Consider the following 12160-nt stretch of genomic DNA (forward strand, 5'->3'; position numbering starts at 1 on the left):
CTAGAACCTCTAGTGGCAATCTGAACTTTACATTTTCCTTTTCTAGTCTCATTCTGAAACATCACCACCAGGGATACAGGTGAGTCTTTCTTCAGGGTTCTGAAAAACTTCTCATGATCCTTTTACATCTGAAGGATCAGCATATCTCACTTTAGCTCTCAGTTCCTCCTGGGAATCAATCATTAACCACCTGAGACATACTCAAAAGTCTCAGTCCCTGAGTCCACACTCAATACTGTAGCACAGAATGAAACATCACTGCATTATGGAAAAGGGTTAAAATCTAACCTAGCTGTAATTCAGAACAAATCCTGATCTATCACCCAAATGCCCAGGTCCCATTCCTGTTTTTCTGTCCTTTTTCAGTGTGGGCAAAGAACCATCCCCCTACTGGCTGCTACCTGACCAGAGTTTATTCAAAAGCATAGGCTTTGGGCTCCTTTTTTGAAGTTTTACTTCTCTATAGTTATCTTGCCTTCCATCTTTCAAAAATCACTACAACCTCTGGCATGCCTTCTTTTTCCAGAATTGCTTAATATTTATTATATTTAATGCACGTAGGACTTCCCTGGTGGCTCAGATGCTAAAGCGTCTGCCTACAATGAGGGAGACCCGAGTTCGTTCCCTGGGTCAGGAAGATGCTCTGGAGAAGGAAATGGCAACACACTCCAGTACTCTTGCCTGGAAAATCCCATGGATGGAGGAGCGTGGTAGGCTACAGTCCATGGGGTCACAAAGAGTCGGACACGACTGAGCGACTTCACTTCACTTCAAACATTAATGGGTTCTGGCTCCCAGGGAGGGTAGAGGATGTGCTCAATCTGAACTAGGAGTGGGGGGTGGGGGGGTGGCGGGCAAAGAAGAGGGAGGTGAATGAACATTAAAAAAAACCCATTATACTGTGGCTGGTGCTGTGTATTACTTCACCTTCATAACAGTTCCATGAGGCATTCCTATGCTCCTTTTAATGATAGAAAACAGATTTAGAAAGGTGAATTAACTGTCGAGGTTACACAGTTTAATAACTAACACTGGACAAGCTCAGTCGTGTCTGATTCTGAGACCCCACTGACTTCAGCCTGTCAGGCTCCTCTCAGCTCATGGGATTTTCTGAGCGAGAGTACTGGGCTGGGTTGCCATTCCCTCCTCTAGGGGTTAGAAAGGAACAAGCAGCGTTCAAACTCAAGTCTGTGACATCCTCAAGCTCATCCTCTTGGCCACTACACCATAAAGTTCTTCTTTGGCCCAAAGAATTAATGCTTAAGTGTGTTAGCTGCTCAGTCGTGTGCAACTCTTTGTGATCCCACAGACTACAGCCCGCCAGGCTCCTCTGTCCATGGCGTTCTCCAGGGGACCTTCCCAACCCAGGGATTAAACCTGGATCTCTTGTACTGCAGGCAAATTCTTTACCATCTGACACACCAAGAAAACCCAGAGAATGGAGCAGTTTAATTCTGAGGTGGAATCTGATAGTTCTCAAATTACTCCCAAGGAAGTGGAGAGTACAGAATATTTTTCAAAAGAGTTCTGCAGTGTAGCAAAACTTAACTCTTTCCTATAGCACAGACTATGTATTTCATGACACTTCAAAGAATAAGACACATCTCTGGGAACAGTGCTCTCGTGAATTTTTTTCCATAATCATTCTTTCTTTTACACACTTAAAAAACAAATTCACCTATCATAACCCTTAAAATAAATGATCAATCAGCTTTCAGCCAGGCCAAGGATATCAGAGCTCACTGTACTCCTAGCCCTTAGAGCCCGCCCAAGCCCCTCAGTAAAATGATGGCCTGATTATCCCACACCCCAAAGATCAAATGTTAAAAAATAAAAAAATCTCCCACAAAAGAATTAGAGTTTAGAGGTATTAATCAAATTTAATTAAATTTAGGGGAATTTTAATTAATTGAAAATTCTTTGCTCAGAGTGGTTGGGGAAAAGGGTGTACTGGAAATAAAGCACTGTCTACAGAAATTCTGAAAGCTGGGCTGAGTTCAAAGGTATAAAGAAGGCTCAAGAAGTGGGGGAACACCTTTTCTATATCCCAGGACATCCCCTGGGATATAGAAGAGAGTTACTCCCACTTGGCAAAGACTGGTTTTTCTTATTTATTTGGTCTTTTGGGGGGCTATACCACATGACATGTGGGATCTTCTCCAACCAGGGACTGAACCCATGCCCCCTGCACTGGGAGCGTGCAGTCTTAAGCACTGGACCATGAGGGAAGTCTGCATAGGCTGTTTAATGGGACTACAAAAGCATAGTGATTTTATTCCTCCCGCTCTTTTATAGTGCAAATAAGTAGTCCTGGACACAGGTCCTGGCTCCATCACTGAGTAGGAGGCTAGAACAGGAACAAATCACTTGGCTGGGCTCCAGCATCTTCATCTGTAAAACGAGGCAGCAAGATCTGGTCAGGGCTGGCAATATCCTAGCACACATGCTCTAACTCTCTCACCTCTTCTGTCTGCTGTGGGCACAGGCTCGTGGCAGTACTCACTCTGCTGTACCCCAAGACCTCAGACCTGTCTCAAATAATTAACCTAATTATAAATCAATCTCACTAAGCACGAGAGAGAAAAAACATTTATGTTATTGCTAGACTAGATGACTACTGCGCCTCTCAACTCTAACACGTTAAATTAATGACTTTTCAACTAAAACTCCACTCCTAACCTTTACCCCACCCCCCATTTAAATCCTCAGAAGTAAAAACTGGCACAAATGTAAACCATTACCTTGTGCTCTGGAGATGGGTATTAAGCAGAACCAAGAGCAACTTCCCCATAAAACCCACTGAATAAGCTGTTAGGGATAACTAACTGTTTATGGGACCCGGGCTACTATACATTGCTAAAAGCCTGCTGTGTTTTAGCAGTTTTCATATAAAAGTGAATAGAGACTCAGTCAAACCTCCCAAAATCAGTGAACAAAAATGATCTCTTAGGAACTGCTAGTCTGAGTTCATGCTCTGAGTAGTAACACCTGGGATCCACACAGAGCTACAATTCTGAAAATAGACATAGAGGACCTGAAAGTAAGCAAAGGAAGAGTTATAAAAATGGAAGAGAACAACAGTTCAGCTAGAGGACTCCACACATTTCACACCTGCATAGGCAATGGCCATTAAAGTGGTATTAACCAGACAGGAGGGTACAGACCCTTAACCAGGTCAATGACAAGAAACATTAGTTTACCATTTACCAAACCTTAGTTTACCATTTCCTCAAACAAAAAGACGACTTTAGCTTCAGGCCCGCCAGAGTCTGACATTCCATGATCCACCATTTTCTCAAGCACACTTTCTCATGGTGTTCAGTCATGCTCACTTCCTCCTCCTGCTGGTAAGTTGCAATAGCCTCATAGATATAGCTAGCTGTCTTGGCAAGCTCTCTCAAAAGAGCAGAGCTCTTCGAGGCCAGCAGGTGGTGCTCTTACTAAGCATAAAGGTAAGTCAATATGTTCTTCCCCAAGGTTATACATCCTCTGTTTCAAGATAAGGTTTAGCTGGCTTGATTAAATGAGGTAATAAGGAAACAAGCTCCTGTTTCTGGAATACTAAAGGGTGGACTGAGTGAAGTCGCTCAGTCATGTCCAAATCTTTGCAACCCCATGGACTGTAGCCCACCAGGCACCTCCGTCCACAGGAGTTTCTAGTCAAGAGTACTGGAGTGGGTTGCCATTTCCTTCTCCAGGGTATCTTCCCGACCCAGGGATCTAACCCAGGTCTCCAACATGGCAGGCAGACACTTTACCTCTGAACCACCACTCAGTACTAAAGGGTTATCACACCCTAATGTCTCCACCTTCCAGCCAGGGAGCAGTTCCTAAAATGAATGGGAGTGGCTAAGGTGTGGAAGACGGGAGATGAACTCTAGGATTAAGAGCTGTAATTGGTTCCCATCCCAACAAAGTACACAGACTGGCTAGGGAAACATCAGTAAAACTACAGAAAATGAAAAGTTGGAAGTCCTGCCATCTTTGAATGTATTCTAGAGAAGAACGGGGTGGCCCAGAGGTCAGGTTTGACCCACACAGTATGCTGGCTGCTAGTTTTCACTATTACTTACTATTACACACAAAAAGATCTGGGGAATCTCAATATTTCAGGAGACACTATTCACATCTTCATGACCCTGGCAATCTTTCAGTTTACAAATGTGGCATTCTGTATTCTGAGTGTAGCAGTGGTGTGAATCAAGTAAAAAAATCCCAATAGTCACAATATTAGACACAATAGTTAAGTCCCTGGGTTGAGCCACAGAAAGTCTACTGTATTCATAGGCAGATATGTTAATGCTCGACTTGAGAAAGTAAAAAAAAAAAAAAAAAATACACTATTCTTCTTTACTGTCTCATAAAGAGAATTTAATGACCATCTCTCTTGTCCAAACTCCAATGTCATAATTAGGATATGTGTGTGTGTTTGTGTGTGACTGACACAAGGGAGAGAGTGGGGAAAGGCAAGAGTGGGGAAAGGGTGGAGGTAGGGAGAGAAGACAGAGACAGACAGGAAAATAAAGACCACAGGGAGTACAGAATGATGGAACAGGAGATGTCAGGCAGGTGTCTTGGGCATATTTAGGTGATGGGAGAGGGAATTCACAACTATACAAGGTAATCCTGTTGACAAAGCAATGATCAATGTATTTATCAGCTGATACTGATTCAACAGGAAAAAGATCTTATTAGACCTTAATATAACTATATAGGCTCAGGCTTCTTTATTCAAATAGGAGACCATGCAATTCAACACTGTAATCTTAAAGAGAATAACTCAACAAATGTTCTGGAGTCATCTTGGTGTCTCTGCCTGAAGCTGCAGCCTGGAAATGGGCAGAAATCTGACTTCTCTTAATAACCTGGCTGGGGAGAAGCATGAGTTATAGTGAAGAGAAGGACAGGAATCAGATTACTCGGGTTTAAATTTCGGAGCCTGCTACATCAGCTATGTAGCCTGAGATAAACCACAACCTCTCTAAGCCTATTTCTTGATATGTAAAACTGAAGTAACTTTACAAGATTACCGAGAAAACCAAATGAGACAAGAATAAGAGAAGTGCATATAAACTATAAATGCTATACAAATATTATCTTAAGTTACATGAGCCATAATCCAAATGGCAGGAGAGGGTAAAAGTCAACGACTCTGGAATCTGAAGCACACAGGAAGATGTTTTAGTGTTTTCCATTCATTCTGTTCTAAAGTGTATTTACTGCTCCATCACTCCTGATCTAAACCCTTGCCTAGTTTACTGTTCATGTGTTTCAAGTTTTCTAAATATTTCCAATAAGTCACATGGCAGCAAGACTATTACACCATGCCCTTTCTTACAGTTGGAGGGAGTTTTAATAAGGCGGCTTGGGGAAGCTAACAGATTTAGATGACCAAGAAAGAATCCAATCATTTGAAGAACAAAGAGTCGGACATGACTGAACAACTTCACTTAATGTTTGATCAACTGTCAATTACAAGAGGGGATTTTCTAGGATAGTTTATCAGCAATGACTGCTTTTATAAATAAAGTTTTATTTAAACAGTCACACCCACATCCTTATACACAGTCTACATACTGGTTTTGTGCTACAAATGCAGAGCTGCCTAGTTCCAACACAGACTAAACCTAGACAGTATGATCCATAAAGCCCAAATTGTGTCCCTTTAAGAAAAAGATAACATACCACTCAAGCTAAAAACCGGATTTTCTTCACACACCACTAAGTAAATTTTACATCCAACATAATTCTCATTCCCCAGACCCCAATTTTTGTTACCCTCCTTTCAAAAACGTGTACAGACTATCTGTAAGGTGCTATGAAGGACAGAGTAGGGAGAGAAACATAGTCCCTTATCCTCAGAGAACTTAAGTATTCTGGAGGTTGGGGCCAGATGGGTAGATTATTTGCAGACCAATGAAACCAATCCAAATTATGAAAACACTGGCTTCTGTAGTCTATAGAGTAGTTTTCAACATTTTTGCTCATGAACTCCTCACCATTTGAAATGTAATTTTTCTTTATTTAGATTTTTTTTTCTGGCCACATCGAGAGGCTTGTGGGATCTCAGTTCCCTGACCAGGCACTGAACCTAGGCCCTTGGCAGTGAAAGAACAGAGTCCTAACCACTGGACTGCCAGGGAACTCCAAAATGTAATTTTTAGAAAAATTATAAACTCAGGACAATTATAGGCTTCCCTGGTGGCTCAGTGGTAAAGAATCTGCAGGACACACAGGTTCGATCCCTAGTCTGCGAAGATTCCACATGCCAGAGAGCACCGAAGGCCCCCATGGGCCACAGCTATTGAGCCTGTGCTCTAGAGCCCAGGAGCCTAACTACTGCAGCCCACGCGACACGACCCCTGAAGCCCAAACTGCTCTAGAGCCTGTGCTCCGAAACAGGAGGTCACTGCAGCGAGAAGCCCGCACACCACGATGAAGGCTAACACCTGCCCACGACCACTAGGGAGAAGCCCATGCACGCAGCGACAAAGACCCAGTGCAGCCAAACACATAATACATTACATATAAAGAGAAAGACAGTTTTCATACATAAAAAAAGAAACTAAAGTACACATTAAAGACATTTTATACCAACATCCTGGCATGTTAAAATCTGTATCTTCAATCAGACTTCAGTCACAGTAAAATCTAATTTCAGTTATCAATTATTTTTAAAATTTAAATACTGTACAGTTGATGTGCAATATGTTAGTTTCACATGTAAGTTATTAATTCTAAACATAAATTATTCTAAAGTAATAGAAAAAGTAGAGGATCTTGCCATATGTTATATACATAAAAAATACTGTACCTCCATCTTCATTATTTATTCAAATTTCCTTTTACTTAACTCCCACAGGATTCTTCTTCAGAAGCCATGAACTCTTGAGATGGTTCCTTTGGTGTCCCTACTGCCCAAGGTTTTTATACTCTGGGGGATGAGGAAGACCCACAGCAAGACTCAATATGGATAAGAGGAGTGACTTTCTTTTGTGAGGTGGGAGAAGAGCAATTATGAAAAGGGAGGTGGAAGAGAAAATCAGCAGACACAGAGGCTTATCAGGTACACCCAGCACCTGCGAGCTGAGGCTCTCTGCTTGCGTACAGCTGAGAAAGCAGTCTCGTAACCACAGCAGGTACACCCCCAGGATGAAGACGTTCTCCCCAACAGCGCTGCCCATGCTGCTGTACATCATAACACAGGCATCTGCCTCACCCTCACCACCTGAAGCCTTAGGGCGAAAGCGCTTAGCAAGCTGTAATGTTTGAGGCACCTTCTGGTTAGGGGATGTGTTGTGCATGATGTGCAAAATCCTAAGAGAATATTCTGTTGACAGTAATACCTGGACAGTACCTGGACTGTACCAGAATCTTGGCCAACTGTCTTTCACTTTGAACCCTTTAAGTCTCACTCATTAGACTTCATGGAGCCTTTCTTACCATCTGGAAATGCTAGAACTGGGTGAACACAGGAGTCCAACTGGGATAGGCGTTCCAACAGAGGGGCTTCATAGTGGATTTCTGGAGGCATGGTGCTGGCACTGCCGGAGCCGCACAGCGCACAGGAAGGGTTCACATCACAGCCAGAACGTGCTGTGCTATTCCGGTGAACCTGGGAAAAGCCAGATAACACTCGATTCAGCGTCTGATAAAAACTCAGCTCCCCATTCAGTATTCCAAAGATTCAAAATTCCCTCTCTCTAGATACATATATGACACAGTTAACAAAATGTTTGATCAGTTTGTTAAAAGATTTCCATTTCTCCAACACACTAACCTTCAAAGTAATTAAGTAAATCCACTTCTTCTCCAATGAAGAGATCTAATTATATGAAGTCCATTTACGTGCTTACTGAGAACACTTTACAATACCTGTATGTTTCTACCACAACGATGCTTTTCCACCGTCTGCTACAGTGATCTGCTTCAGATTTCTAGGTAGAACATGACTTGCCCTCTTCAGCAACTTCATCCACCAGAGTTTTACTAATGAATAACCAACCACACCTTTCCTGTTCTTTTCATATCTCCAAAAAAAGAATTCCAGGAGGCCTGAAACAACATGGCAAGGTTCCCTGGACTACACTCATTAGCTGCTCTTTAACCTAGCCTGACATCTACTGTTATAAAGCTCGTATTTAAGTAATGAAAATGAATTTGGTATGGTGAGTGTTCATACCCATAGTCTTTGTGTTAATTAGAATAAAAATCATTTTCATTAAACTTCTTTTGTATACATGTGGGCATGATAAGAAACAACCTCCCTAGTTAAGTCCATAGTGAAAAATAAGTTTTCAAATGATGTAATTCTGTTTTGTTTTTAAATGATAGGATTTTTATAATTTTATGCTTTAAACTTCAGGTCATGCTGAATGCAGGATCCCTAGGTTCTAGTGTTAGGATTTGGCATTTGCCAAATCATGACCATGCAAAGTCACCCGGGCAGCATGTAGTCCTAGAAGAAATGACTTGCCTATGGAATGACACTATGACATGGGATGCTAGGAGCAAGGGAGTATCAGAATAAAGACAAAGGGTAGCATCGAAACTCTGTAACGACTGAGAGAACTACATCTAGTTTCAGCACACACATCTCTTGAAAGCTGTTTGCCTTCACAGACATGCACAGAAGAAAGATAAATATGAGAACAATTCAGTCTTTATCAACCTTCCTCAACTGCCTCCTCCTTGCAGCGACATAGATGGGTGGTATGCAAATAAGGCCCTGTGAAGGTCAGACTGGACAACTTACACTAAAGTAAAAGAATTCTAGTAAGCAACAACTGCTGTCTCTCAAAGGAAATCACACCACCTAAACATGCACTTTGGTAGACAACATTAACTGATACTGTTTTGGGAAAAAATACCTCTTGCAACCTATTTAAACCAGGGCTGGATTTCTGGGGGAGATAACATTTTGAGGTAGAGAAAGAGGGACCTGCATTACCAGGGACAAAACCCAGAGATCACCAGTAGATGAATGGGAGAATTTAGCTAATTAGAATCCAATGCACCAAAACTTTAAATATTGACTAGATTAGAAAAATATATAAAAATCAAAACAAGAAATCTTAAAAGGGAGGTATATTTTCTTCTGATGAAGCAAACCATTACATGAACTAGCTCTCCAAGTGGGCAATGAACAACATTCCATTTTTTTATGGCTAGAGTGTACCCCTTAAGTCATTAAGAGACTGGATGTAAAGTCAAACGAATTCCACAAGAAAACCAAACTAAGATCAAAATTAAAGTAAAAGCTGAAATTACCAAAAGAAAAAATACATGACAGAAACAGCAAATTTAAGAACTGCTCTTTTGGAGTTCCCCCTTGCTCTTCCCAAACCCACCTCAAGAAAGGGGTAGACAGGATAGAGCAACTAATTACATAACTGTAAGACTGGCCTAATGAAGAGAAAAAGGGAAAGATGCAAACATATAAGAACTTAAAAAAACAGCACTAGCTAAGTGATAAACCACTTAAGCACTGGATCAACAGGGAAGTCCGCTAGTATAATTTATTAAGAGAAAATCTGGTGAATTTTTTGAAGGATAGTTTGGGCAACTTTAAACACACACACACACACACACACACAGAAAACAAGATGTCAAATTATACACATGAATTTTATTTATTAAAAAAAAAAAAACCCTCAAAAAAGAAAAACCTACCATGAGCAAATGTGATTTACTCCTGGATATCAAAACTATTTGACATTAGTGTATCAATTAACACAGTTTCACCCTGGCCATTCAATATTTCTACTTAGATGTCTTAGGAGGCAACCAAAGTTAAGTGACTTCAAAACTGTGCTCCTAACTCTTCTTTACTTTCAGTAGCTCAGTCTTAAAATCCCTGGACTCATCCTAAACTCCATTCCCTCCTCATACCCCAAAACCAGTCATGAAATACTGTCACCTCTGCCTTCTAGAAGTGTCCAAGATCTGACCACTTTATACCACCCTCAACTGCAGTTCTCATTTGGGTTTCTTAAATAGTCCCCTAATTGGTATTCCTGCTTGCCCCTCCCTTCAACTATTGTATTATCTTGTTTCACAACCTTAATCAAACCATGATGCAGTTCTCTGCTCAAAACCTTCTAATAGCTCATCTCACAAGGAATAAAAGTCAAAGTTCTTGCAATGGTACACACAAAGCCCTACGCCATCTGTTACTTCTGTCTCTTCTCTGACTTCATTTCCCTTTCCTGCTTTTCTCCTAGCTCATGCCACCAGTTCTCTGACTTCCCTGCTACTTCCCCAAAATGGCAGACAAATTTCCGGATCACACACCTTTACACCTGGCCCTTCTATTAGCTCCAAGCTTATTCCCTCACCTCAGGTCTTTTTCTCAAATGTCATCCTCTTAAAAAACAACATTTAGAAACATAAAGTGAGAAAAGAGTCTCTATTCTTGACTGTGACAAAAAAACACACATTCTGGAATAAGTTTAACTAACATTTTAGGCACAAAGCTTAAAGTTATTAATTTTTAATATGCTACAAATTAATCTATAATCAAATTCAATAGGCTTTTGGTACAGAAGGGAGAAGAGGCAAATGGAATTTAAAGCAACTACAAACCAGAAGAATAAATGCTAAGGGGGAAAGTTCCCAGAAAATTTCTGATAAGCAAAGGCAGAAGGGAGTGACTTGTTGACCACATGTTAAAAGTATGAATCAGGGATATCAAAAGGTGGGGTGGGGGAAGAAGCTGGATTCCTACTTCACATCAAAATAAATCCCAAAGGTATTAAAAAGATTTTAAATTATGTTTATTAAATTACATTATGATGTTTTAAATTATTTATTAAATTATTATGTTTAAACTGTAAAAGAAAAACCATGGGGCAACATCCAGTAGTTAAAAGTGTGAGCAATGGGGCCAGGCTGTTTGAGCCCTAACTCTGCTACTGAGCTGTATAAACTTGGACAAGTTACTTAATGGCTTCATTCATAACAGCTGCTTATCTGACAAGGCTGTTGTGAATATAAAAATCACTTAGAATAGTGTCTGGTCTCAACTCTGTTACTTGTATAGTCATACAAAACACACTATTTTCATTTATAATTGAAGAAGGGGAAAAAAGGAAATCAACCGTAAAGATCATTGATATTAAATCCTAGCTTTCATGTTACTTGTGTGACCCCTCAAATTTATTCATCTGTTAATAAAGGATCCATAATGCCAATGTCATGGGACTGTGAGAAATACGATTTTGCAAGCTGTTAAAATACTACACAAGTGCTAGCTAAATTAATGTATGTCAGAGTTTCTCTACTGACACTTAGAGCCTGATAATTTTTTGTTGTGAGGAGCTGTCCTGGGCACAGAAGTAAGTAGCAGCTTCCCTGGCCTCTACTCATCGTGCAAGTAATACCCTCCCTCCCACCTCTGTGACAACCAGAACTGACCACAAGGTCAAACGCTTCCTAGGCTGGGCAAGCGGGTCAAGATCATTGAGAACCAGGTGGCTCAAGCTACGATGATCATTCTTAGCAAAATTCAAAGCAGAGGCACCCATTAAATATTAATAGTGAGAAAGAAGAAATGCCTCAAGACTACATCAGTCAAGGCAAAAGGACTCAAGAAAAAGAGTGAAGAGGCTTCCATGAAACAAAATGTAACTAGAACATAGAAAATAATTTCAATGGCTTGAATAACTCAAATATGTTTAAATTGATGACTTCATAATCACACACATCAACCCCTCCACGAAGACTTTACTGACTGTCCTTGGAAGACAGCAGGAAATCAACTTATTACTTGAAAATTGGTAGATAAAAGGATATCAACATGAATCATGCTCCCCCCTCCCCCCACAGACTGTAGTTAAGGGTAAAAACCAATTGTAGAAAAGGGCATTTTTCTCTTTAAAGACATAGTCTAGCTAATAAACAAAGAATAAATGGTATGAATAGAACATAACTTCAACTCCTGATGCAACAAGGAGGTCCAGGCAATGGCCATTACTGATTAATAACACAAGAGAGACAAGATATTACATGTCTTCTCATGTGAGTGCCCTTACCAAAACAACAACCTAGATTTAAGTTTCTATATGAAGACTTTAATGCACTAAAAGTAAGAGATTAAGGAATATACAGAGGGATGGATATAATGGTAAAATGTGGCCAATGCTAACAGTAGAATCTAGGA

General features: G+C 40.6%; 1 protein-coding gene across 3 annotated transcripts in view; it reads right to left on the reverse strand.

Annotated features, from left to right (window-relative positions):
• KANSL1 (KAT8 regulatory NSL complex subunit 1) overlaps positions 1-12160 on the reverse strand; it is a 165978-nt gene that overhangs the window by 10376 nt on the left and 143442 nt on the right. For all 3 annotated transcript variants that reach the window (XM_052657700.1, XM_052657698.1, XM_052657699.1), the window contains exon 7: positions 7444-7615. In XM_052657700.1, coding sequence (XP_052513660.1) covers positions 7444-7615 — 172 coding nt within the window. The remainder of the gene's footprint in view (positions 1-7443; positions 7616-12160) is intronic.

This window comes from Budorcas taxicolor, chromosome 19 (assembly GCF_023091745.1).
Source record: "Budorcas taxicolor isolate Tak-1 chromosome 19, Takin1.1, whole genome shotgun sequence".
NCBI lineage: Eukaryota > Metazoa > Chordata > Mammalia > Artiodactyla > Bovidae > Budorcas > Budorcas taxicolor.